The following is a 23,411-nucleotide window of genomic DNA, read 5'->3' as shown; positions in this document are numbered from 1 at the left end:
CATCTGGAAAGTTCTGCAAGTCCAAAAGCTCTAGAAAATCCCAACATGCCCAAGGCAGGAACCAGCTGGAACAAACAAGGAGCAGCGAGCTGTCATTTTCAAACTTTCTGTAGCCAAATCTTAGCTGAAAAACTTGGCAAGGTTCTAACACTCCAGGAGAGGTCACTAATGTGGGCTCCGTGCTATAACTGACCTAGAAATACATATCTACGTAACACATAAATGTGTCTCACATACATTAATGTGTATCTACATGATAGCGTTGCAGATCATAGGTGAGGGATATCAACACTTAACATCCACTCCCCCTGCCCCAAACCCCCAAAACAACAACCTCTCAAATGTCATCATCACAGAAAGATAAATTTGAAAGTGTCTTAGTTTTTACCTTGGCTTGGAGAAGTAAAGTTTTGCCTCTTGGCACAGTCTACAAAAAGACAAACATTGCATTAGGAACGCATTGCAAACGTTACAGAAAACATGTGAAGTATACGGCCTGGTCTGCCCAGAATAGTATCGCTATCTTAAAAACAAGGTACCACGCAGACAAAACTCTCCCAAATTAGGAAACTAGAAATACTAATGAGGCAACCAAAAACCATAGTATTACGTATTTCTAGTCTTCTACAGAAAAGGAGAAATTACAGCTTTAAATGCAAGTTGGTACTGATGATGGTGAGCAACAACAACACACACAGAAACAAACAAGGCTAAAAGTAAATGATCAACAGGGCAATTTTTGTTTCCTAACCAAAGTTTACGCCATTTATTTACAAATCAAGTTGCTGGATTTTAAGCATTAGAAGTTGTTTCAGAAATCTCAATTTCAAACTCTTAAGGAAAAATATATGTATTTGCAGATTAACATTTACTACTGAAAAGCTCGTGTTTTATTTCTTATTATATAGTACATCTTTTTTTTAAGCCTTACAAATAAATAATCAATTGCCTGATAAGAGACAGAAAAATTAAGTCGTCTTATTCAAATATATCTGAATATGAACATATGTTTTATATTGATTAAATTACATTTAGTGACTAAGACATCTTAAAAAAAAAAAAAAAAAAAATCAGTAAACTTCCTGACATAACCATATTAAAATCGTGAAGAACTTGATTAGAACTAAGTTTAAAATAAAGATTATTCAGATGACATGGTAGATCGAACATGTAATTATGAGTAATTTTAATGCACAGTAAATCTAGTCACAGCATGCTTTTTATAACAAAATGTATATTCATATCTGTATCTGTTGCTCAGGTCTTTGACACGCTCAGCCTCTCAGGTAAGTGTGATTTATAAAATCCGATTCCCTTCTCTTTCTTAACCATTATAGAGTTCTCACATGACATCTCAGCTAGTAAACGGAATTTTCTACAAACACCATCTACCCACCTCTAATTCTAGCTCTTGCATTTCCCCACTCCATCCCACTTTATTCAAGTCAAGCATCATTTGCCTCCTCATTGTCTGAGTGCAACGAGAGGGAGTTCCCTGCATGTCCTTCACGTACTAAGTAAGCAAGGCTTGTTCAGTCCTCAAACACCCAACGTGAAACATGTTTGGTTACTGTCTGCACATACGACATGTAAAGCAGGAGTAAGGAAGAAGTGCTCCCATGCTATAAATTTTTTATTTTTTTTTTTTAGAGATACTCAACATGATCATATTTAAATATAAACATGGAAAAAAGGCAGCAGGAACATTACTGGACTCAGACCTCCCTATCAGGCTTCAAGGCCCAGTTCCAAGGCATAGGGCAGCAGCATTTCTAAAAAGAACAATTATTTTTAAAAGCATTTTCTAGTTTTGTCCTTTGTCATGATAATCATTTTTACTGAAAGTTTTTCCTTTCCTTCTCTCTTCGGGGAAGGTTCAGCTCAGATGATTAAACCTGATAAGATTGAAAACAACTGAAAACAGAATCTGAAAGCCAGGCAGACAATTTTCCTCTTCATCCTAAACAACAAAAACCTCACTACTCAGGGTGAAAGCCAAAACGCCAACACATACAGCTTTAACGGAATTTAAATGACTGAAATCACTTTACTTATACATCCCTTGCAATGAAACAGTACAACGGTATGCGTGCTCTCAGTCCAGCTAGGCTTCCAAGACACACTGATGTGCAAGATTAGGAAGATATCTGTTCTAAAAGCCACCATAAATAATCCCAAAGTAAAAAGACTTGACAAATACCATGTTGTTCCGAATATAAGTTTGATTCCAAAAACACAGAGCTATTTTAGGAAGGCACCAAATTCTATTTGGAGAGGATAACTACAGGTAATCTTTGAACTTGAACAACATCCAACAGGAAATTAAACGCGTAAGAAAAGGATCCTAGGCATCCACCGCACTAAGTGTCACCCACAGACAACAAATCCTGCCTACCCAAGGCACTGCTGCCAGGCCTCTGCTGCCACCAGCAGCAGGAACACTAAGGCAAGTGAAGTGGGGGAGTGGTCTTTGCATCTTGAGGGGTGACAGAAGCATTTCCATACCCCAGTATTTATATACACCGTTTCTGCAAGGCATATACGAAAAAAAAAAAAAAAGGGCATCATGGCACGATCAGAGAGATGAAAAGAGAAGTCTTTGTGGCGCTTTTTGGGGTAAAGTTCTAAACAATAAACAAAACAATGTGGTGCAACACTCATCAAAATTTTTGCTTTACTGCTTGCTGTAGGTTTGCAGATTGATTGTTTTATTGCTAGAGAACGACCGCGCTAATGGTCAGGAATGTAACAGCTGCCCTGAAGAATCCCTGAGAGTCTTGGGCTCTGTTTTTAAAGTAAAAATAAACTCCAGTAACAACAAAACAAGTCATTGCAGTGTTATCAACAGATAACTCAGCTCCTCAGGCTGTCCTTATAGCTCTTGATATTGAAAAATTAAAATATTGTTACCTAAAACACAATGCATTTCTTGGTTTGAAAAATAAATAAATAAATAAATATCAAACAAAGTTTCTTTACGGTAGGTATAAAACAAATTTTTTAAACTTAACATACGTTATCACCGATGAACTTTGTTTCATTGTTCATATAGTGGTATGCTGACTCCTCACCCTAATTTTAAGAGTTTAAAAACAGGTTACGCTATTACCTCTGGATTGTCTAACAGAAGACAGCCAAGTTCATAGCAAGCATATGGCTGGACATATAAGTTGTTCTGACGGCACTGTTCATCTTTAGCAGCTCGCTGAAAAAACTATAAAAATTAAAATAAAATAAAAAAAAGAAAAAAGATTGCAGTAATACATTAAAATTGACTGTTTGATACTTTAAACAAATCCAGAAGTACTGTTCAACTCTAAGCATTAGAAATTAGCCCAAAGCTAAAATAAGAATATATAAAAAATTTCCAATGGTAGAGATTTTTTTAACCAAAGACCCAGAGATTTTCACTGACACCACTGTATCAAGGCAAAACTATTTCTTTGGAGTTTTACCAAGTAATATATTGACTGTTTCAAGAGTTTTCCAACTTCATGTTGAAAAAAAAATATTAGATCTAACAAGGAACTTCAACATCAGAAATTAAATACCTGGATTATTTAAGATAAGCTTGAGAGAAGCAGGGAAAAAAAAAAATTAAAGCCAGCATCAGCTCCCTTGTTGCTTATGTGAATAGAATTCTATTTTGAGGAGAAAAAAAAAAGTTATGCCTACAAATGAAAGCCCGGAGCAGTGGCGAAATTATTCTTTGGCATGTGCTAATAATCACACCTCTCAGTGTCTAACAGGTCTGGAGTGGATGAAGCAGAATTCATGCTTTTGAAAGGTCAAACTCCAAGTTTTTTTGTTGGATTTTCTTTTTTTGCTTTGGTGTTTTGTGGGTTTTTTTGGTTGTTGTTTTTTGTGGGTTTTTTTTTTTAAAGTTGAATTTTCTGTGTTGGACAAAGTAAATCCAACACAGCCAAGAACTTTTCCATTCTTCTTCCCAGCCTCCCCTTAACTCTTGCTCCTACAAGCCATTTAAACTACCACGTAAAAGTAACTATGTTAACTGACTAGATGACCTTTGAAGGTCCCTTCCAGCCCTAACCATTCTATGATTCTACGTTCAATGAACAACACAGAATATAATGAAGACATGCTACAAAAAATCTGAAAGGAACCTGACATACTCTGTTGGAATCCACAAAACAGTATGATCAACAACACTGAAAACTAATGGCTTGCTTAACACTCTCACTGAACGATATTTACTGTTTAACAGAATAGCTCATAAAATAGGATTAATGATGGAAAGTATCATTTAACAACTTACCTGAACAGCATCTTCAGAATTTCCTAAGCATTTGTGTATGGCACCAAGAAGCAAATTCCTCAAACCAACAGCCGATGAATCATCAACATCCTGACAAGCTTAATGAAAAGATTCTAGTAAACAAACAAGATGGATTGAAATCCTTCCTTAGACAAGAATTGTGGTCTACGGTGACTTTTAGCCTGATGATTAAATGTAATCAGAAAAAGAAGATGCTAGTAACATTAATATAAATCAAGGTAATTTGGTTTCTTTTAAATACAACCCATTTTGGATGAACCTCATCAAGCTATCTGTCACTCAGGAGAACAATTCTTAATGGGAACAAATGAGTTTAAGTCAAAGGCAGTTGGTGTGTTCTCACAAGAGGAGGAGAATCCGTTTCTCTTCTAGTCTTTGAAATATTCACTAAAAGGTAAAGTTAAGAGATGATCACCACCTCCTGGTGTCACGGGAACATACTGATACCGAAAGAAAAATACTTAGTCCAAGCTACAAAGAGCACAGGGCAAGCAGTTCACCCAAAGCTCATTTGTACTGAGCTGAAGCCAAGTGACAGACGCACAAAAATCTGTACTGGACTTAAAAACTCAGACTACGGTATTTTGGCATCACAATTCTCAGTGCTGATGAGAGGATAAGGCTTATTTGCCAGACCTTAGCTAGTCCACAATCCAAGGACAGACTGTGCCTCTGCTTCCAGAAAGAACTGAATCATGATGCGCATAACAGTCTCCAGATGAATCGGGTTCCACTTTGATCAAGCTTGTTAGCGACAGCTCTTTCATTAAGGCTAGTTCCATAAGGAGCCATTTGCACTTGTCTGCACCGTCACCTCCAGAAAGGCTGAGATACAGGCAGGCCTGCAGGGCTTTTTATCCCTTCAGAAGGAGCTGAACTGCTGTCCCTGGAGCAGCAAGAGCTCCTTAAACTTCACATTTTGTCTCATCTCATAAACCCTGCCAGATCTTAACTAGCTGTGCATTCACAACACAGTTAATTCACAACCCAAATAAACCACCTATGAATAAGTAAGAGTTGGCTCCATGACGTATTTGGACACCACACAATACACAAGGCTGTCAACTCTTGCTTGTATTGCAAGTCTCAAGTTACTTGGCATTTTAGAGATATATGTGGACACAAATTAATTCCTTTATTTTAAATCAACTTCTAGCCCTGAGGAAAAGCCTGGAAACTCGCCAGAGCAAATTACACTCCAATTATTCAAGAGAAGAGGAAGCAAATAAAAAAAAAATAAATCCCCTATCATCTCATCATTCTTGAGATATGCATAAGGTGCAGCAATAACATTTCCACTGTGCAGAAAATCTTCAACCAGATACCGCTGATGCAGACACATCTGTCAGTGTCATACCCTAAAAGAAGCATATCTCTGAATTTTAATCTATACTGCGCTTTCACATTAAAAGTGCACCACTGGCCAGAAGCTTATACAAGGAAGATCTACACTGCTTCTGAGTGTGCAGGAGAGAAGTACATACTCTTTCAAACCTCTAAAACTGATTGTTCTGAAGCCAAATGACAGCCAAAAAATCCTGGAATTTGAGTACTTCATTCAGCTCTGGAGTCCCCAACTCAAGAAGGACACAGAGCTGTTGGAGCGGGTCCAGAGGAGGGCCACGAAGATGGTCAGAGGGCTGAAGCGCCTCTCCTATAAGGAAAGGCTGAGAGAGTTGGGGCTGTTCAGCCTGGAGAAGAGAAGGCTCCGGGGTGATCTTATTGCAGCCTTTCAGTACTTAAAGGGAGCCTACAAGAAAGCTGGAGAGGGACTTTTTACAAGGGTATATAATGATAAGACAAGGGGCAATGGCTTTAAACCGAAAGAGGACGGATTTAGATTAGATATAAGGAAGAAGTTTTTTACAATAAGGGTGCCAAAACACTGGAACAGGTTGCCCAAAGGAGTTGTAGATGCCCCATCCCTTGAAGTGTTCACAGCCAGGTTGGATGAGGCTTTGAGCAATCTGGTGTAGTGGAAGGTGTCCCAGCCTGTGGCTGGGGGCTTGGAACTAGATCATCTTTAAGGTCCCTTCCAACCCAAACCATTCTATGACTTTTACGTAAGTAAACCTAATTTTAAAGCCTTCACCGCTGCCTTTGGGACTAGAAAACTAGGGATCCAAACGTAACCCAATGCCATCACACAATTTAAATGGATAATTTATCTCAATTTAAAAACAGAGTAAAACCCCAACCAGTTCTGACTCTCGACTTAAGTGAGACAACTACCAGCCTTTAACATAAAAATCATGTACAATCCCTGAAAGTTCACAATTACATAAAAAAGGAAAGTATCTCTGTGGCAGACATTTTTTGTTTTATTTTCTAAATGAGCAGGTAACTTGAAACTGTTTGCAGAATGCAAACAAGACTGATTGCCGGATGAAGGGAGGAGTACTGAGAACATCATGATAAACACTACTATTATACGCTTCATGTGACAGACATTCAGAGACTTAGAAAAAAAAAGGGGCAACCATAAAACGCTCCTTTGACCACTAAGATGGTCCCAGCAGCCAAGATAAACAGAACCCTTATGTCGTAGCTGACCTCACAAGTTACATAGTTCCTCTTAGAAGAAAACTGACATGCAGAAATCAATTGGAAGGTTTGGTTTTTATCTTGCAGCTAGGTTGAAATTAGTTGAATTTTGCTTTGTGACTTCAAACAATAACTACGGCACTCGTTTCATTTTAAACAATGGGCAAACACAACTGATTAAAAAAACAACTATATGCAGTGAGGCAGTTAAACTTCTCCCAAAAACCTATAAAAATGGTAAAAATTAAGCACTAAGTTGAATCTTAATGGGTCATTATTCTATTATTATTCAAACTGTTTTGCTATCACACATGCACACAGGTTTCAATTCTCATGCTACAACAATCAGCTACTCCACACAACAGAAGAAAATTATACACCTAATTTAATAAAGTAAATAAATAAATCAAGGAACTGTATTATACCTTGGCTCATATGCTGTAAGTTCGAGAGGGAACAGTTTGGAAGGGCTTTCCATAAGTACAATACTTCAATGGATGCCAGGACACAGAGCTCTTTGGTCGGCATTTGTTTTCTAAATCTATCTGCCTGCAAAGGGGGGAGAAATAGAGAAGGGTGATTTATCATCTGTCTGCTTACAAGGAACATAAATATTCACAAACAATATATCACAAACAGTAATTTTAACTGTTTCCTGAAAGCATCCAACAATTTTATAAAAATAAAGTTGGTGGTAACTTAGCTTAAAGGATTTAAGACTAAAAAGCAAAATCTTTCAATTAATTTAAGGGTTTACATATTGATTAAAAGTAAAGTTTTCTTGTATGCAGCCTAGATTTGTTTTACAGTATTTCACAAACTCAAGTACACACTGACTGGATGCTGAAAGGGTAGCATCTGCAATATTAGCAGTTGGGACATATTTCCTGGACAACTCAGAGCTTTTAAGAAGAACCAAGGCTTTGACAAACAATACAAGATAAAAAGAAGTAATAAAGGCAAAGCTAGATGGAAAATTACCAAAGCAACTACAGTATCCTGTATTTTTATCTTTAATAATTACTTTAGTTGTAAAGAGAATAGCTTTCATTTCAAACCTGGCATTTCTTTTGCCAGGTTTGTTCTTCCACCTGAATCCTTCCCACTAATTCTACAGAAACAACATAGGAGAAAACAGACATGTCCTTCAAAAATAAATACTGATAAAGAATCCAACAGAACTACCAAGTGTAATTACTGGACTGAAACAAGTCAGCCTATGCTAAACCAAACCTTTTTCACTGAAAATTGTTCAATCTGATTGTTTTTCCTTTTGAAAAGCTTCTGAACTTCCTTGAACACATTCTGAGCACCACTGACATCACCAGTGGCTCCTTGACACACTGTAAGAACACAGAAGCAAGAATGTGTTAACACTACAGGGATATGAAACAGGGGAAAAATAAGATTAGATATCATACAATCATAGGTAAAAAGACACTCACTTCCAGAAAGGATCTACACTGGGGATTTGACAAACATGCAAATCTCAACTCTCCCGGGAACCCTCTATGATCATTAACAAGTCAGTACTTGTTTTTCATACCCATTGAGGAACTAGTATCACCCAGCCTTTAAGGATTTATTTATTAAATCTTTGCAATACACTGTTATATGACCTGACATTACACTAACAACCATAATTGTATCTATATTGGGGGGGGGGGGGTTAGTACTTATGCACATGAATGTGGATGCATGCAAGTGTACATTATATAAACAAAAATAATTATTTAAATCAAGTCTGGCATAAAGTTGCATAAGCAGCAGGCAGTATGGAAGGCATTATGTGCACCAGTAAGTTTCCCAAAACAAAACAGTGCCAAAATCTTATCACATCACAGATTTATCGTTTATCCAACACATTGAATATACTCACCTGCTGTTAAATAAGCATAGTAGCACTGAGACCACCTGGACTCATTCTTAAGCCTTTCAAAGGACTCAAACGCATCTTTGAAATTCATCTCTATCATACTGCACCAACCTAAAACCAAGACTAATTAAACTTCAGAGAAAGCACAGTAATTCAAATTTGGTGCCAACATTACTGAAACACATAGCTTGTTATGAGAGCTGGAGCTAGTTTAACAGTTACAACGATATCTGGATAAGCTAAAAACAAAACAAATCGGTGACATACACCTAAACTCTGTTTTAAATTTACCAAGAAATCTTAAATTTTAAGATTCCATACAAAACTATGAATCCACTTCAGAATCTACACAGAAAGCGCTCTTTTTATTCATGTAAATACTGTATCTTGTAGGATGCTGAAACTTAAAAAGGTACTACTCTTCTTTTCTCTTCCCCACTGTGACAAGATCCCTTAAAGCGACACATTTAAAGCTTAGAGTAATGTATCTTCTCCACTTTAAAGATCTGTATGCAAATTAAGAACATATAGTGTATTTTGCTGTTGATAGAAGGAAATGAACACGAAATATAGGTCCTGCAAACTGTGAAGTTTCACTAGACCAATAATTTTTTGGCACAGAAATGGTGATTCCACAGACAAATGAGAATAATTAATTTCTCTTTTTTAATAATATTCTGCATGTGAACAGTTTGGTCTTGATTCTATAGTCTACTCTCTGATTTTGCATCACCTTGTATTTACAGAAAACTTTAAAATTATGAAAAACTGTTGAATTCTACTTGCCTAAACAAGAACACAGGATTATTACCACATTTCATCCAAGACAAAGGGTAGTATTCTAAAACCTTTTTTAAAATCCTGATAAAAATAATCCAGTTTGTTCACTGAAGTCGCTAGTCTAAACTTGAAAGTGAGCTATTTATAGTATAAACATATCCAACTTACCTATTTCATATAAGCAGACATGTTGAATCTCCCTTTGGTCTGTTGCAAGTTCCAAAGCGGTATGAAATGAGGTCAAGGCACTATTGATCTGACACTAACAAAAGTGAAAGAAGAAAAAAAAAATATTCAGATGTCTGAAATTTAAAATTTGTTGAATAATTTGATTTTGATAAAGAAAACATTCAGATTTCTGTTAACAGGTATTTAAAAATAGCTACACGGTTAAAAAAGTAATTGAAGCGTCTTACAGATTACGGCCTTTGGTTTGATTAGATGAAAGAGGCATAATGTCCCATTGAAAGGAAATCTCTAAGCTCATTTCAGATTCTAGATTATTTTAAATGAGCTAAAACCCACCATAGAGCTAACAATTCGAAGGAGAAGAGCTAGTATTAGTTCAATATACCAGCTCCACACTGCAATTCCTTCGGACAGATTCCCTCCTCCCAGCTCTCTCGACCTGATCACATTTGAATGGAAGTTTGGGCAAATTATGACAAAGCCTTTACTTACAATGATAAATGAGTATCTTAAAGAAGTCCCGTAGTGAAGAGATTTTTTACGTACTTCATATTCATGATATGAAACATAACACAAAAGTCACATTATAAGAGACAAGGGAAATAAGAATCACTAATACAAAGCAAGCCAGATTTATATTTAAATGAAGCTTTAGACAAGAATGCAATGCGCTCACTTGCAAGGTACTAACAATCAGCTCCACCATGTGCAAGGGTACAAATTAAAACACACGGGAAGGAACTTGCACTCAAAGTCATATAAAATGAGAAAGGTAGAACACTATGGAGTTAAAAAAGAGGATGGGGGATAGAAAAGGAGTTTAAGAATGTAATAATGATCACCAATAACTTACAGCCAGTTCAGATCATCTCTCAACCTTAAAAAAAAAAAATCAGTGGCTATATTCCTTCTATTTGCTATTAAGTCCAAAATTCATTGGTTTTGTGCAGTGCTTTTGCATAATCTCAGTTCTACTCTTATTAGTCATTCTACCTTTAAAAGTCATATTTTTAGTATCTGCCTATAAAGTTCAGCTCTGTGCAATAAGAGCATCTTTAAATTTTATTTATTTTGAATTATTTCACCTTTTTCCACATCCCTTAGTAACCACTTTAAGCAAGTTAATAGACATTCATAAATGCTGCACGACATGTAGGAAGATAAAAAGACATACAAGAGAAAAAAACATTTGGATAAAATAATTAGTTACTAACAGCTTAGCAAAAAGAGGCTGACAGTTTTGTAAGAACTAGAACGATAGTTCTTTTGAATACCTTAATTTCTAGTTTTCCCAGTCTATAATGGGACTTCTCCGTAACGACTATCATAAAGGGGGGGGGGATGCAAATCAACATTTAATTAGTTTTATACACAGATACACTATATATCCCAATTTGGCCTATACTCACTTTAATAGTGTTTCCATATTTATTCTCACATACAATTATAATAATTTATACAACAGAGGATCTTGAAGCCACTCTTGAAGAGTGGCTGGCTAAGTGTGCAAGTGAAAGAAACCCTTGAAAAACCTAACCTGTCATGCTATTCCAGTATAACTGAATTCAAAAATTCCTCTAAAAATTTGTAGCGTTTTATCTTAAGACCACACACGCAGAACTCTAAAGTGATTTTATTAGTGATTTTCTTTATTTCTTCTTTGTCTCATCAGGAAAAAACATTTTAGCTGCTAAGGAACAATTTAACCATAAATCATATATATTACACAAAGACAGCACAACTGCCCAACTGATCCACAGCTGTACCAATATAAGCACTGTACACTTAGAAAATAAAACAATGATTAGACTAAGATGCTTGTTGATGTAACAGAAGAATATACTACACAAAGACGGGTGAGTTATATTTGCCCCCAAAGTTACCAGGAAGCCTGAACAATGTACAACTTGTTTACTTCTGTAGCAGCACATTCTCTCCACTAAATATTACTCTACTGATGCCACATCAATACTCAACACGACTTCCTTGAAAATAAGTGTTATGAGCCCAGTCTTATAGAAAAAAATAAAATAATGTCAGCTTAAAAATTTATCTTTGTGCTAATAAGTTTAGAAGTTCAGTAAATCTATGTTTTGAATGCTTCTGAGAAAGTGAAGTATCCTTCACATCCTCTGTAAAGATACTTTGCTTTCTAAAAACCCCACAAGTTTGAATATATAAATCACTTATTTGTAGGGTATGTTATTCCACACAATGACTAACAGCAATAACATCATTGTCTGCAGTGCCATACACCAGCCTGGGGCAGCACATCAAATACTGACCACCTAGTAATATACAGGTGCAGTCAGTTGAATATTCAATCTTCTATAATCTATTTCTCTAACTGTCTAGATCTCTCAAGTGTTTTGACATCTGCCTAAATTTTCCTTAAGTATCAAGCTCAGTAAGTATCTTGCAGAAATATTCCTTAATAATTGAAGTTTCAATCACCTCCAGGGATTGCAACAATATGCTGAAACATGAATTTCTACTCTTAGTGTTAATTCTTAAAATAAATTAATTACTATCCATTTACTGTTTCAGAAAATAAGCAGAAAGAATTACAAAGTCCCAAGAGTCTGCAAGTATAACATCATGGCTTGCACTTGAAACCAATGTTCTTGAGATTTAAAAAAATAAAAATATATATACACACACACTTGTAATTCCTTCAACAGACATCACTCATGCCTCTTGGATATAATACAAAGGCAAAAAAAGATTAATATATAGAACTACATAATCACAAAGGGGATTATTAAAGCTATTGTGAGAACCATAACCTTACATTTCTTGAATTCAGATTAAAACCCGTAACACCTCAACCCATCAACTAAGCATCTCCAGAGCTTACCAAACCAAGGCAGCTTCCCAAGTAAACACTCGTTTCTCCTTAGAGTTGTTCGGAAGTCTCAGGACACTTTCCCTCTCATGACCTCTCTATTCTCAATCAGTACCATGAATTTGTAATGCTTTTAAGAAGTCATGCTCATAATTAAGTGGAAAATTTACACTGGAGGACACTATATGGAAATTCTAAAGCCTGTATCTCCTACTCCTCAACCACCCTGCCACTTTTCCCAAGACAAGCCAAAAAAAATAGAGTAAAACTAGGATTCTGTATTTTATAGCCTAGCACAAATAACTGAAAATAAACCTCATAGATTTCATAGATTTCTAGGTTGGAAAAGACCTTAGAGATCATCGAGTCCAACCATCCCTAATCCCCATTAAACCATATCCTCAAGTAGCTCATCCACCCTATTCTTAAACACATCCAGGGATGGGGACTCAACCACCTCCCTGGGCAGCTTATTCCAGTGGCTGACAACCCTTTCAGAGAAGAAATACTTCCTAACATCCAACCTGAATCTCCCCTGACTAAGCTTATGCCCATTTCCTCTTGTTCTATCACCCATCACTAATGTAAAGAGCCCTTCCCCTAACTCCCCACCATCTTTTCTCAAGTATTTATAGGCCGTAATCAGGTCTCCCCTCAGCCTCCTCTTCTCCAGGCTAAACAGCCCCAACTCCCTCAGCCGCTCCTCATAAGTTTTATTTTCCAGCCCCTTGACCAGTTTAGTTGCCCTTCTTTGGACTCGCTCCAGGAGCTCAATATCTCTCTTAAAGCGAGGGGCCCAAAACTGGACACAATATTCCAGGTGCGGCCTCACCAGTGCCGAGTACAGGGGCATAACCTCAACGTTACGCAAACTCTGAAAATTTCTTAAGACATCATTGTGACTTTATTCCAGAATATTCATTGAAGACTTCTCAATGCTTATTATTACTCTTGACCCCAGTCTACTTTTCCATGCCACACGCTCCCGTGCCTTAATAAAAATGATACCACTGATCCCAAGATGTCTACAAAAGGTAACTAAAAGAGCAAGTGTACTTGTCAGCATTGCATTTAAGCCCACAATACCACTGTGCATTTTCACCAGCCTGCACATCAAACACACTGTAGCACATCTGAATGTACCACTGGTGTTTTGCCCATCGGCTGCAGTATTTGGTTCTTTTTCCTTCAGTCTCTTAACGTGCACCTATACCAACTGAACTCTACAGATCAAAGCCTCAGAACCTGAGTTTTCTGTCAGAGCCCCAGACATTTTTTGTTGTTTATATATACGCATCCAGAGTCTGTTCCCAAAAAGAAGCCATCTTGCCCAGTTCACAATTTTGTCAAACACTTTATTTTTCCTTTATACCCTTACCCTTCTCCACATGAAGCTATGCATCTATTAAACTATTTCTGAGTAGGGTGATTTGTACTATTTAAAATAAAAGCAGATGGAGAGTTTAAAAAAGTGTTGCCGATTAGGGGGGTGTGGGGAGGTAAAGCAAAATTGCAAACTAAAAAGCAGAAATAAGTAAGATTCAGAACACCACCTTTTTACTCTGCCCTCTCCCATGCTACCACCATGCCCATCTTTCACTACCGGTCACAATACCACACTTGAATAGTCCAAGCCACAGTTTCAAAAGTAAATTGATATTTATTAACATAATTATAATATTAGACAATAATGGATGGCAGTATTTTTATTTTCACAGTAATAAAAAGGCCCAAGTGTACAGCTGGAAACTCTGGATTTCAGACCAGTGGGTTTCAACAGCTATTATACTAATCACATTTTTAAGTACCCTTTAGGCATAAGTACAAAACATTATTGTTGCTTGTTTTTAGTAGCTTAAGCTTACGTGAAACACCATCCTCAGCTTCAGTGGAAAGTATTTCAAAGATAGAAATAGTCAGACATGCACAAATAAATACTTGTGAGACTGGAATACCTACCATACAATCACAAGCCAACACAGCAATAGTTACATCCATAAAAAACAGCCTAAATGAATTACACAGAAGTCAGGAAAAATGCTTTTTTTAATATGCAGTCTCTTAACCTACTCTCTGAAAAGAGTCATTTGATCAGCCTACCAGTGCAACCTTTAACTTTCTAGTGCACTTTCATGCCAGCTTTCCCAGATCCTCCTCCTCCTCTCCTTTCTCTTATTTCACTCATCTCAACAGTCTCCACTTTCAGACTTCATTTTAACATTTTTAACTGCACTTACATTTGTTGTGCAGCTATTCCTAACAAATTTGATTTTTACCAGAAGAATGGAATATGCATATAACTGAATAAAAACCATTGAAATCTTTCCCACTCGGAACCAACAGCAATACTTCCCAAAGACTGACAGCTTGCCTGTGACAGTGTAATTTCCAAATGAACTGTTGCTTTCAGAAAGACAGGAAAAGAAAAACATCCAAATCCCATGCAAGAATATGCTTGCAAAATCTGATAGGTCACTGAAGCCTGCCCCTCTGTTCTGTTACTTTTACTACCTCCCTCAAAATATTAAGCTGTATTTGAGAGAGTTAACTGCAAACCCTAGCAAGGAATGACCATCAATACCAAGATCTGGACTAGCTCTTGTAATTACAACTTTGAGATGAAGGGTTTGAACAGTCTGAGTTTGTGCTTTTGTGTTAGGTTTTCTTGTTAATGTAATTGCTCCAGAAATATTCTTGCCTGACAAAAGCAGGAGGCAAAGAGTTGAGTGATTTACTGTACTCACCACCATCTTGTATTATCACAGATTCTTAAAGAATAACTCAGCCAAAAACCATGAGGCTGCTGCAGTGTTTGAATAACACTGCAACAGCATTCAGAAACACATTTTCAGTGAATATATTTCTGCTTGGGTCAGAGCTCACCCTTAGCAACAGAAAACATCCTGGTTTGACCTCTTAAAAGCAAAAGCAGTTATCTGAAGGAAATTATTGCAGAGAATTAGCTGCATATGAACAATGCATAAAATGAAAAGGGGAAGGGAAATGCTATGTACTCAGCAGATAATACTCAGATTTTAGCTTGAGAAGCAAAATTGAAATAGCTATTTATAACACAAGAAACTCATGAGTGACCGAAAGCACTTCCTTTTAGCATAGAGCTACAAATGTATAAAGTAGCTGAAAAAGAATTTCGAAGTGCCATTAATTCAGATAAAAGTAGTGGAAGAGAAGGTTTGGCACATGAACTTAAAACTTGGAAGGAGTTAATCCTTTCTTTATACTTCTCTTTTCACGTATCTATATCTTTAGTCACAATCTGCTAAAGCTTGCACAGTTCATTCACACTACAAAAACATAAAATAACTAAGGGTGAAGAGGAGAAAACAGTCAAAAGGAAGAAATTTCATAATACCTCTAATCGCTGTATCCTTCCCTTGAAGAACATGAACAGAGAAGAATTTGGATAAGCAGATTCTTTTTTTGCAAGAATTTCTTTTGCCTCTTTCAATCCTGCCTTGTTATCGCTGCCATCAAGGGCAAAAAAGGGACGAACAACTGTGTGGTACCACAACAGAGCTAATCTAAAAGAAACATAAGAGTAAAAAGGATTACAGCTCGTAAACAGAAATTTAAGGATAACATTCTACACGGCCAACTTTTTAAATCATTCTGAAAGACAAAGAAAGATATGAACATTTTCTTATACAACCTGGCTTTAAAACAAACAAATACTACTGCCATGCATCAATGTACTCCTAAACTGCACCTGAACATACAATCCAGTGCACAAAGGTAAAGTAACAATCAAGCTCAGGGCATGAAAGCAGTTGAGCCTTTAGAACTCTGTAGCTTTTAAAAAAGAAAAACCCACAGGAAAACTTTGAAAACTAATCTTTCATTAGTGGCAGCGGGGGAAAATACACAACAAACCAACAACAAAACCAACAACACACATCAGCAGACACACTTGAAATCAATGTCAAAAAGAAATATATCCAGCATTCAGAAGAGTGACATCTACATGACCTACGTTGCTCCTGGAAACAAGGGCAGAGCACAAGGATTTCCAAGACCACTTGAAGGAAGAAACATCCCCCAAAATACCATTTCCCTTCCCCAGAAAGCAGAAAGAACAAATTAACAGAAACATTTAAGCTTAAGCTCTCTTAAACAATCAGAAATCCAACTCTTCTCCTCGAGCAGAAGAGACTTTAGCTCTGCTGTCAATGTTTCAAAAGTGACATTTAATGGTACCTGCAGTAGGTCCAGTAATAAAAGCATTAATTTGAAGATAATAGAATACTACACCAATTTATGAGAGCAGTTTAAATTAGGTCTGGTTAACCTTTCACTTCATAAAAAGACCCGAATGCAGTATGAATGCTTGGGAGAAAGAGTATACAAAAAAATACTCCTCTAAAAAGACTGTAAGGGAACATCTCATTTTACTCAGATGGTAAAATTAAACTGGAAAAGATCTTTGGCTAATAGTAAGAATAAATAGCTAAGTGAGATCAATAGCTCATACAGAATAGCATGTTGTCCATAGCAGAGAATATAACTCAGGTAAATCTACTCAGCCATCAAAAATGCTTTTATTTACTCTTCTGGCATGTAAGTTACTAGACATTAGAATAAAAGGTACTGAAGAATACAGCAAAATACTGACACAAACCCCAAATACATGTAAGTAACTAACCGCAGAGATATCTCATACACTAGTAAACTGACAAATTTACTAAACCATGGCATGTTAAACAACAAACTACAAGTTTATTTTACCTGCTGTTGTTTCCTTTAAAGCAACATGACTTTTTGGTTTTGACTTTTTTCCAGTTACTTTTAGTACTAAGTTATCTACCAAAGCATTTCAATATAGCTACTCACGTAGCTAAAGGGGCCTTCATGTCCTTACTTTCACTTGCATACATCAGTGAAGAAAGCCCCTGTAGGCGGTCTCCAGGAAAACCCAGCAGGTTGATGATTTTGAGCAGGTTTGGGGGCACCATGGATATGCAAAGATGAAAAAGTCCATATCCAAAGCTAACAGCACCTTTCAGTCTGTTTAGCGAATCCTCCGTTACACCTTCTGCAGCAATATGATTATCATTTGCAGCATCAGAATTCAAGGATTCCTGAGTTGTTTTCTTCTGATATATTTCCTGAAGTGTATTAATGTCCGTATAGCACTTATTGTAAATTTTCCAGGCTTTTCGGAGTATCCACCCACCTTTTATGTACGCTAAAAATCAAGGAAAAAAAGTATTTCAAGGACATATTTCAGAAGCGGAACATAGGAAGTGGTAAATGCTATTTCACAAATCCTAGGATGCTCTCTCTAACCTATTTGCATTAACTTATTGTTTAAAGGATTTGGTAACAGCTACTGTCCCCTTGAAGAGGTCTTTCATACTGGGCACTACAAACTTGAGTGCTGTTCAACCAGAGACTCTAAAACAGCAAATAATACAAATGTACTTCCCTTCCCGTAGCAATACAACTGTCAGAAAGAAACAGAGAAATCAAAGAACTTAATGCTGGATTCTGCTCCACTACAGAGTGGATATGGAATGGCTGCCTGGCAAACAGGGAGAAGCAAAACTCAAAGAACAGATTACATCTCTCAAGCCCAAATGATGTTAAAAAGACAAGTTGATGGGAAAATACTAAGACAATCCCTTCCTTTGGGTTAGACAATAAGATTTTCAACACCATCATTTCCCTGCCCCTCATATGAACACAGTGCCTTATAATTAAGAAAAAAAAATCATTAAAAAAAGAATGCATAATTTTTATGGTTTGACAACATTTTTCAGTTGTCTAACTTCCTCAATTTCAAATGCAAGCTCGGGTATCTGTATTTCCCTAGAAATCTAGTCTTGAGCATTCTCGGTTGAGAATTAGAGAATTCTCAGTCTCATTACCCTCTTTACAGGAGGGTAAAGAAAGGCATGACACCAAAAGATGAAGATGTCTGATTTGCCTACTTACATAGCATTCATCTTGATTATAGCACATCCTTGGATAATGACAAGTAGTAAACAGAAAACAAACACAAAATAATACGTGTACACGTTAATTGTAAAAGCAGACACCAGCATTTGGCTGTGATAGAGCCCTGAGAGTTAACCACAGTGACAAAGGAGTTAACTAAAAATGAGAGGAAATAAATGCAAACTTGTAACAGCAGTGTTCTAAAGAGCTATCACCAAATTTGCAGAGATCAGTGTTATAACTGATGCCAGAATTAGATCATAACAGGTGGAGTGTGTCAAAGAAAAGGAAAACGCTATTGAAACCACTCTCTATAAGCCTTTGACATCTTTGACAAAATCCTTCCAATTAAAAAAAAACATTTCTAGAGAAAGTACCATCACTGACTAGGCCACCTCTTTTTGCATCCTTGTCATATAAAGAGAGGATGAAGCTAGTTTAATAGTCTTAAGAAATCGCACCGAGAAAGACTGCAAAATTGGTATTCTCAGTTGTGACAGAAGGGTTCTGTCAACATGAACTTAAAGTATTAAAAAAACTCATCCTTTATCTCAAGTTCCATCTTAAAGCGTTATAATAAAAAATGTAAACCCCTGCCATGATTCAGTTGCATTACAAGACTAACATTACATCAATTTCACATTGATTACATTACATTCAATTTCACATTGAAACATTACATCATTACATCATGGAGCAGATCCTCCTGGCAACTATGCTAAGGCACATAGAAAATAAGGAGGTGATTGGTGACAGCCAACATGGCTTCACCAAGGGCAAATCCTGCCTGACTAATTTGGTGGCCTTCTATGATGAGGTTACAGTATTGATGGATAGGGGAAGAGCAACTGACTTTGTCTACCTGGACTTATCCAAAGCATTTGATACTGTCCCACACGACATCCTTGTCTCTAAACTGGAAAGACATGGTTTTGATGCATGGACCCCTCGGTGGATAAGGAATTGGCTAGATGGTTGCACTCAAAGAGTTGTGCGTCAATGGTTCAATGTCCACGTGGAGGCCAGTGACGAGTGGTGGTCCTCAGCGGCCAGTACTGGGGCCAGCGCTATTTAACATCTTTGTTGGAGACATGGACAGTGGGATCGAGTGCACCCTCAGCAGGTTTGCAGATGACACCAAGTTGTGTGGTGTTGTGGACACGCTGGAGGGAAGGGATGCCATCCAGAGGGACCTTGACAGGCTGGAGAGATGGGCCTGTGAGAACCTCATGAAGTTCAACAAGGCCAAGTGCAAGGTCCTGCACGTGGGTCGGGGCAATCCCAAGCACAAGTACAGGCTGGGCAGAAAATGGATCGAGAGCAGCCCTGAGGAAAAGGACTTGGGAGTGCTGGTTGATGAGAAGCTCAACATGAGCCGACAATGCGCGCTGGCAGCCCAGAAAGCAAATCGTATCCTGGGCTGCATCAAAAGAAGTGTGGCCAGCAGCTCAAGGGAAGTGATTCTGCCCCTCTACTCAGCTCTCGTAAGACCCCACCTAGAATACTGCGTTCAGCTCTGGAGTCCCCAACATAAGAAGGACATGGAGCTACTGGAACGAGTCCAGAGGAGGGCCACGAATATGATTTGAGGGCTGGAGCACCTCTGCTATGAAGACAGGCTGAGAGAGTTGGAGCTTTTCAGCCTGGAGAAGAGAAGGCTCCGGGGTGGTCTTATAGCAGCTTTCCAGTACCTAAAGAGGGCCTACAGGAAAGCTGGAGAGGGACTTTTTACAGGGGTGTGTAGTGAGAGGACAAGGGTCAATGGATTTAAATTGAAAGAGGGGAGATTTAGATTAGATATAAGGAAGAAATTCTTCACTCAGAAGGTGGTGAGGCAGTGGAACAGGTTGCCCAGAGAAGTTGTGGATGCCCCATCCCTGGAAGTGTTCAAGGCCAGGCTGGATGAGGCTTTGGGCAACCTGGTGTAGTGGAGGGTTTCCCTGCCCATGGCAGGGGGGTTGGAACTAGATGATCCTTAAGGTCCCTTCCAACCCTAACCATTCTATGATTCTATAATTTTAAGCAATTAGGTCACTTTTTGGCTGCACGGAATAATTTAAAAGTTGTGCATTTGACCATAAGATGAAAGCTCACACAACTACGCATAGCAACACAGCAGATAAATAGTAAGGGAAAAACTGCATTTTGCTTATCCTACAGACAGTGTTTCTGCTAATAGCCAACTACTGTCTTCTCATGTATGCATCAAATCAAAAGGATATGATGTGGAAAAAGTATAGTTCTAGGCTTTCAAAGCATAGTTTTAGGCTTTACTTCCATCAGTGTGCTGTCATTAACACTGCATAACCCTAATTGATTTGATATACCAAGATAAAACAATCTAACAAATTAAAATAATGAATTTCTAACTTTTTAACCAAAAATCAAATCAAGTCCAATCACTGAGCTGACTTCCCAGTATGAACTTCTGAAAGTAGTCAGACCCGAGACAGCAGTGGCAAACATTAAAAAAGGTACTTCTATACTGCTGTGGGAAGCTAATATAAGTTGCTGTGTTACTAACTTTATGATTAAACTATTTGTAATACATCCATGAGGGTGGAAAAGAAAATCTAAAATGTGTTAGGCATATGAGAAAGCAGCTTGCGTGCCATCATATGCTTCTTGTCAAACTGTTCCAGGAATAAAAACACAAGAAATTTTTCACCTATCCAGAAATATGATCAGAAATATTTGTCTGCCTCTGAAGAACGTCTTTTTTAAAAAAAAAAATGACACTAATTTCAATAATCTGGTTGCTATTTCTGTACAGAAACATGATAAAAACACAAGATGTTCATACATAATCAGCAACGGCAGCAACTAGCAGTTACTGAGGTGGCATTTAACCGTTTGGAATTTTAACTCAAGATTTCAGGTATACTTTTTACTCAACAGAGTAACCCAAAAATACTGCATGTTCTGCAGTAGTCTGCTACCCACTTCAGTTCTCTGAGCAGCACATAAGAGAGTAAGGGAACCGACACCACCCTCAGTTAAAGCATCCAACCCCGTTATGCTGCTGCAGAATACATATTGAAATAAGAAAAAAAAGCTTCAATCAGTGGGGGGGGGTGGGGGGGAATCACAAATCAAAACCCAGAACTGCACCAAAAATAGTAAGCAAGCCTTTCTGCAGCACTATACGCACAGCAGACAGAAATACCACCTGAATTTCTGCTAGCTAGAACAAAACACATTCTTGATGCTATGGCTTGGAAGAAACCAAGCCTACACATCACTGAAAGTATTATGTCCTCGACTGAAGATCTCAGTGTTATTTTAAATAATCTTATTTCCTTGATTCCTTTCAGCTGATCAGCAGAGTTTTCACTCACAATCTGGTCTGACTGCCACCTCTTGGTTTTCATTGATTTGGTAAGAATCTGGGAACGTACTCACTTTGTATATGACCTTGATGACATTTTCTATAAACTTATGGATGAAGGCACATTTTAAGATTATGCAATAGATCCAGGAATGCAAGAGAACATTAGAAACAGCTTTGCAGCTGAAATGGTTTGTATCCTGAGTAGGTTTGTATCCAACACGACAGGATTAACCTCTTTGGCATGCAAGGATGCACTCTGGAGACCAGAGAATAAGAACTGATTCAGCAGTTCCATCTTCAACACACTTCATTTAAAATTACTTTCACTGGCAGTTTGTAATCCCCCTGAGTCGTCACGACCATAATGCATATGGGACATTAGGATTTTCCAGGTGGCCTGGACTTCAGCTGTTGATAGCCTCTTGCAGGCCACATGAAGCATGCAGATGCTATCCATCTTCGTACCAGCTCAACTGCCTCTATGGGAACACGTGAAGGATTCCAACCTATCTAAGGAGAATCAGTTGAATATGATTATTGGTACGAAAAAAAGTGGAAAGCTGTAATCTGTAGCAATCCAACTCATATTATTTATTGATACCTACACAAAGGTAGAACACTTGCCTACATAAAGGTAGAACAACACATCTGCAAGTGTACCGATCTTGTAAGAAAGAATATAGTTCCATTTGAAACATTCCAAAACAATCATCTTTACTGAGTCATCTTGCCACTTTATGATCAAGATTTCTTAAAAAGATACCGTGCAAAAAATATATCTAAACATTAAAGCCATAACACACCTGATAACTCCTGTTTTACAAATGAAAGCACAGCCAAGTAGACTTGACAGTCTGCTACAATTATTTGTCTTTGCAGACGATCCACCATGGATAGACTGGATTTTCGTCCATCGACCTGTTTGGAATATACAGAGAACAGAAAAACGTTAACAAAGATAACATGGAATACTAGTTTAAACCTGACAAATTAAAAAAAATTAAAATTAAACTGCAAGTGGTAGTATTGTTACTAAATTAACACAGCATTTTGAAGTGCAAAACTACACTAAAAGTTCTTGATAGCTCATCAAGCAAGCTCCTGCTTAATAAACAGGGAAATCTTACATATTTGCTACCAGCTATTTTTCTGGAGATTCTATGAATGCTTAGAACAGATTTAAATTCCATTTAATTATTGCTAAATGCATCAGACATGCAACTAAAAGATGTCAGATAAGAATAGCACAGAAAGGGGTATATGACAAGTGACAGGGAAAATACTTAACTTTCTGCTTTTAGGAGACACTGTATGTCAGGCTCAATACTTTTTATCAAGTAAACTAAGTACTGCAGAGAAAGGGCTTCTTTTTCTGCTGTAGATCTACTACATCACACTAGGCAGGTCACTCGACATTTCTATACTACTACTCTAGCTTTATTCTTCCTTTGCTATTTAGAATGAAAAATCTGAAAAAGAAAGGAAAATTCCCTAGGAATACATCTGGTACACAGCACTACGCAGCCTCGTTCTCACAACTTCTGAACATTACTAGAGCATGTATGAATTAAAGATAGCCTGAATTAGACAGCCC

General features: G+C 37.5%; 1 protein-coding gene across 1 annotated transcript in view; it reads right to left on the bottom strand.

Annotated features, from left to right (window-relative positions):
- TTC39C (tetratricopeptide repeat domain 39C) overlaps window positions 1-23,411 on the bottom strand; it is a 36,329-nt gene that overhangs the window by 318 nt on the left and 12,600 nt on the right. The window contains exons 4-13 of the mRNA XM_086609235.1: window positions 22,621-22,735; window positions 17,380-17,734; window positions 15,905-16,073; window positions 9,666-9,759; window positions 8,721-8,828; window positions 8,075-8,184; window positions 7,267-7,390; window positions 4,277-4,374; window positions 3,110-3,214; window positions 389-427 (exon numbers count right to left, since the gene is read on the bottom strand). Coding sequence (XP_086465361.1) covers window positions 389-427; window positions 3,110-3,214; window positions 4,277-4,374; window positions 7,267-7,390; window positions 8,075-8,184; window positions 8,721-8,828; window positions 9,666-9,759; window positions 15,905-16,073; window positions 17,380-17,734; window positions 22,621-22,735 — 1,317 coding nt within the window. The remainder of the gene's footprint in view (window positions 1-388; window positions 428-3,109; window positions 3,215-4,276; window positions 4,375-7,266; window positions 7,391-8,074; window positions 8,185-8,720; window positions 8,829-9,665; window positions 9,760-15,904; window positions 16,074-17,379; window positions 17,735-22,620; window positions 22,736-23,411) is intronic.

Source organism: Tauraco erythrolophus, chromosome 3, assembly GCF_009769465.1.
Source record: "Tauraco erythrolophus isolate bTauEry1 chromosome 3, bTauEry1.pri, whole genome shotgun sequence".
In the NCBI taxonomy this organism is placed as follows: domain Eukaryota; kingdom Metazoa; phylum Chordata; class Aves; order Musophagiformes; family Musophagidae; genus Tauraco; species Tauraco erythrolophus.
This window is presented reverse-complemented; position numbering and strand designations above follow the sequence as displayed.